The following is a 5,301-nucleotide window of genomic DNA, read 5'->3' on the forward strand; positions in this document are numbered from 1 at the left end:
ATAACGTTTGTAACAAGATAGCTAAGTGCTTTCTCGGCAAGGGGTGTTTGAGGATTTTTGAAAATGTCCCATGCAGCGTTCGCTAGAGCTCTGTCAGCTACCGCCCGAGTTTTATTATCGCTATTTTGAGTATAGGCTATATCATGGGCCTTGCAAGCTTTATCTAACGAATTTATACCTTGATCACCTCTCTTTAACCTTTCATTAACCTTTGTTCCTGGTCCGCAGTACTCGTATCCCGGAATATGATATTCTTCCCCAAGGTTATCAATTACCTTATTTAGAATAGTTGATGTCACATTACCTGCCAAACCTTTAAAAACTCTTGCTGCTGAACTCAAGATTCCTTTACCCCGTTTCCTCGAACTCTGCTTTTTTCTCAAACTCTGCTTTTTTCTCCTACATACCATTTTTCATTACCTTTCAACTCAATGGTTGAACATTAACTGAGGTTAATTAATTAATCAATACATCAACTTGAATTGGTTTAATGTTCAACCATTGAGTTGGAAATGAATTCATACCATGATTGCTATGATACATTGCTTGAATGATAAGAATATTATTTCAAATCTGAAAGGTGAATGTGATTTGAAAAGGGGAGAAATGATGCTGGGCCACCCACATCTGTGGGAGCACGTGCAAACACGAGAAGGAGGGAGCGAGAAGCCGCCACCGCTTGCCTGCACGGCTGTGTGTGTGTGTGTGTGTGTGTGTGTGTGTGTGTGTGTGTGTCTAGCGGTAAAGTCTACTGAGCATGCTCACAACAAACTATAAAAGACGTGCTCACCTTATTTGAATATCATTCACAACAGAGCAGCTGAAGCATTTCTTCTTCTTCTGTGTGATATTCATTACGAACTTATCAACAACAACAACAGGTAAGAATTGAAAACAATTTTTTATCAAATATGCACACATTTTATTCAACTATTCACACACATACATCTATACAATTCGTAACACATAGGTCAACGAATTGTATACAGATATAAAAATTGTTAAGCTTTAACAATTTTTATATCTGTCCAATTTGGAGACTTATGTGTTACTACTAACACATAATTTTTACAAGTTTCATTGAAATGGTGTATTTTTCCCGCGTCAATGCAGGAAGCAAATCTTTGAGGCAGATACACCTCGCATTTGCTTCCTGCATTGATTATTTTTAAAATTACACGTCGCCCGTGTTTATTGGTGTCCTCCCTCACCGCGACGATGCGGTATGGATGATCCTCCTTCAACTCTCGCAGCGGCACCCATGGCTTGGGTAGAGGTTTGTTGATGAGTTGGACAAAGCCCAACTCGGCCCCCACCTCCTTTATTAACGGCGCGAGTGAGGAGTCCTCATGCATTACAGCTCGTTTCTGTTGAAAAATATTTGATTAGTGTCTTATTTGTTTCAGATCTCTACATCAGATTATCATCGAATTCTCTGCATAAAGTGAGTAATATCAGTTATTGAAATAACATTGTTGCATGATCGAGTACTTTAAACAATAATATCTAAGCAGATCAAAATATATTTCCTTAGCATCAATTTCTATTCGGTTCAAATAATATTTCCTTTGCATTCCAAGCAGTTCAAATAATATTGGTAACAATGTTGCATGATTGGCTACTTTAAACAATAATATCTAAGCAGTTCAAATAATATTTCCTTAGCATCAATTTCTATTCGGTTCAAATAATATTTCCTTTGCATTCCAAGCAGTTCAAATAATATTGGTAACAATGTTGCATGATTGGTTACTTTAAACAATAATATCTAAGCAGTTCAAATAATATTCCTTAGCATCAATTTCTATTCGGTTCAAATAATATTTCCTTTGCATTCCAAGCACTTCAAATAATATTGGTAACAATGTTGCATGATTGGTTACTTTAAACAATAATATCTAAGCAGATCAAATAATATTTCCTTAGCATCAATTTCTATTCGGTTCAAATAATATTTCCTTTGCATTCCAAGCACTTCAAATAATATTGGTCACATTTATGCATGATTGAATACTTTAAACAATAATATCTCATAATACCATTTCTAATCAGTTCAAGGAAATATTGCTTGCATTCTAATCAGTTCGAATAATATTCAGATCAAATAATATTCATATCAAATAATCAAAGACTCGTATGTGCACAGATTTTTTAACAATCAATCACGGAAAAAAATCTGTGCATACACAAGTTAATAATATTTGTTGAAACTAACCTTTGATTGAGTGAGCACCTCATCCTCCTCTTCGCCGCTGACTTCACCCTCCTCGAAGGTTAGTTTCCTCTTGGTCTGCCTCTTCTTGATCTTGTTGCTCAGCGTTGTCAGCACCGCACGCCGCGGCGCCCACGTAGGTGCTGGAGCCAAGCGCTGAATGGGGCTGTGCCCGATCACGATCTCGCCCCCTGGTGATGTTGGATCCTGTGGAGCGGGTGCGGGTGCAGCGGAGGCGGGAGCTGAGGCAGCAGCGCCAGCGGAAGAGGCGGCGCAGGACTCGGCAGCTTTGCGCTGCCAGTAGTTTAGCACACGCTGCGGGGGTGGGCTATCCGACAGGATGTAAGATGGTGAAGATGGAGAACTCATCTTGATGCGTGAAGTCTCTGATGTCTCTGATGTAAATGATAATTTTCCTCTCATCGCTTGTGTTTATATAGCATACGTTTCTCTCTCTGTTCCAGGCACGTGCAAGCGAGAGCGTGCTACAAGGCGAAAAAAATTCTAATTTTATAATTCAAATCAATGTTAGATCCTTCAACATCGAAGTAAGAGCACCTCATTTTTCAAACATGAATCTTATCTTGTCAGTGTTTTCTATCATCAATATGACATTTTAATATTTAATGTATTACAGTAGCAAAGTTATTGCATTTCATTTATTTACAATATTGCACACATACTTGATTTTGATCTTTCTTTGTCAATCCTGTTCTAAGCCTGTCTCATCTACAGAATCTCGTAAAAAATTCCAGATAACTTGATTTAATTGTTCTTCTGTGAAATAGCATTTCTCGATTCAGTTATTAAATATTTCATTGTTTTCGCAGCATTTTCTCACCTCTCAACTCGAGTTCCGAACCTCATAACCAGTTGAGCTCTCGTCGAGACAAGACAGCTGAGAGGAATCAATCATAGGACGGTATCTACACCTGAGAGGAATCAATCATAGCATAGACCGCTATCTACACCTGTAGCCCGCTATCTTCACCTGTAGCCCGCTATCTACACTCGAGGAGATTCACGCAGCATCAACCACTACATGTGAGTACATTTTTACTTTGATTTTATCCTCTGAGGAGGAAAATAGTCCTCCGAGGACAGGTTTTCTCCTCCGAGGACAGTTTTTCTCCTCCGATGACTATTTTTCTCCTCCGAGGACTATTTTTCTCCTCCGAGCACAGTTTTTCTCCTCCGAGGAGAAAAAACCTTCTACAATATACTACATGCATGCGATTTATCTTTAGAATATGATATATCCGGTACATCCAAGCCCCGCTCTTCTTTCTCACACTCATTGTATAAACAAAACGGTAAATGTATTACTTTTTCAAATGGATTTTCCATAATATATTTGCAATAGACACATTGCAGATAGAATGGATTTTTATGTAAGAAATAACCATTTCTCGCGAAATACTCTGCTTTATTGCATAATGATTTACAAAAGTCACAATGATGTTGCTTTTCAAAGTACTCTCCTTGAACGGATGAATCTTCTACACAATTAAAAGTTGAATATCTTTCTTCATATTCTCGTAGAATATTATTATCGAAATTCTCCTCTTCAATTGTTATATTATCTTTCCTTCTACAGTTTGGACTGTACCTTGCATGTTCTATTGCTGGTATGTCACTTTCTTCCCATTTTCCCAAATAAATTGAACAAAATACACATCGCACAATGTCTGGTGGAGATGAGAATATAAATCCCTCTTTCGCCATGTTTTCCGCGGACAAATGCGGAGAAGATTTCAACCATCTTTTATCAAAAGATAATAATCTTAATCTTTCATGCAACATTATGTGATCTTGAGATATCATTTTCACACACCCTTCTTCTACCAATGACAATTCACAACTAAACATGTTGTTGTACTCTATCTCATCCTGATCGTTTTGTTTTTCAGAATCATGCCGAGGGAACGCAGACTACGTGGCATCAATTCAAGCGCAGCCCGCCATCGCATCACCCTCGATGACGAGGATATCGACATCACCAGCGTGCTTGAGAGCTCGAAACGTCGAGTTTTCGATATAATTAGGGAACATGCGGCACGCTATGATGGGAATGTTAAGTGGTTTATTGTCCTTAACGTTTTGCTGTATAAATTAGTGGTGGTGGATGACAAGCAGGTTGGTGACTCTGTCTCATCTCTAATAAATCTACATAGTTACTCCAACATAGCGCTAAACGTGCTTGAGAACTATGAAGATTTTAATGAGCATTTCATGTTAGCTGTGAGAAAAATCCTCACATCATTTGAAAATTTTGTAAGATATGGGAGTGGATGGGTGCTGAAGAAAATTGAATCACTGGATGTGAACGTGATTAAATTTGATCCTATATACACATCCATTTTCATTCAAACACCCCAGTTTTTGAAAAACAAAAAATGTATTATAAATGTGAAAAATCTCTCTGACGAAAAATGCTTTTTATGGTCAGTGCTCGCGTATTTCCATCAGAAGCCAAGGAACTCGGACTTAAGTGTAAAGTATTTAAGCAAGTTTGCTCACACACTTAATACGCGAGGTGTAAATTTACCGGTGACGACACGTGATATTAAGAAATTTGAAATACTCAATCCCGATATTGCAATTCACGTCATCGCGTATGACAACAAAAAGTTTTCCCCCTTCCGTACAAGCATTTTCCGCACTTGTAAACACCAAATTAATCTTTTAATGCTAAAAGGCGATGCAGGAAAAACTCATTTCTGTTTAGTAAATACCGCAAACGGGAAAAACGGGCTATCGCGTCTTCTCTTTCACCTTTCAAAAGACAAGGGTCAAGTACATGTTTGTAATTTCTGTTTTCACCGGTTCACATCAGACAAAACTCGAAATGTAGACAGTAAAGCAAATTTGATGAAACATGTGGAACTTTGTTCCAAGTTTGAATCTCAGCGCGTTTCATATCCTAAACGCGGAGAGACAATTAAATTCAAGAAACTAGGTGCGACGTTGAAGAAAAAGTACACCATTTACGCGGATTTAGAAACATACGTTGTGAATATTAATGATGATGACGATGATGTTGATTGTGATGAAATTACTCGTAGTTACACAAAGAAAACGGCGCGTCA

General features: G+C 38.0%; 1 protein-coding gene across 1 annotated transcript; it reads right to left on the reverse strand.

The window, feature by feature from the left end:
* Nucleotides 1-904: 904 nt before the first annotated feature.
* Nucleotides 905-2,666, reverse strand: LOC120354894. The gene is made up of 2 exons (XM_039442966.1): nt 2,216-2,666; nt 905-1,367 (listed from the first exon to the last, which is right to left on the reverse strand). The coding sequence occupies exons 1-2, from the start codon at nt 2,633-2,635 to the stop codon at nt 1,002-1,004; spliced, it is 786 nt and encodes a 261-aa protein (XP_039298900.1). The 5' UTR covers nt 2,636-2,666; the 3' UTR covers nt 905-1,001.
* Between the last annotated feature and the right edge of the window lie 2,635 nt (nt 2,667-5,301).

This window comes from Nilaparvata lugens, chromosome X (genome assembly GCF_014356525.2).
Source record: "Nilaparvata lugens isolate BPH chromosome X, ASM1435652v1, whole genome shotgun sequence".
NCBI classification, from domain to species: domain Eukaryota; kingdom Metazoa; phylum Arthropoda; class Insecta; order Hemiptera; family Delphacidae; genus Nilaparvata; species Nilaparvata lugens.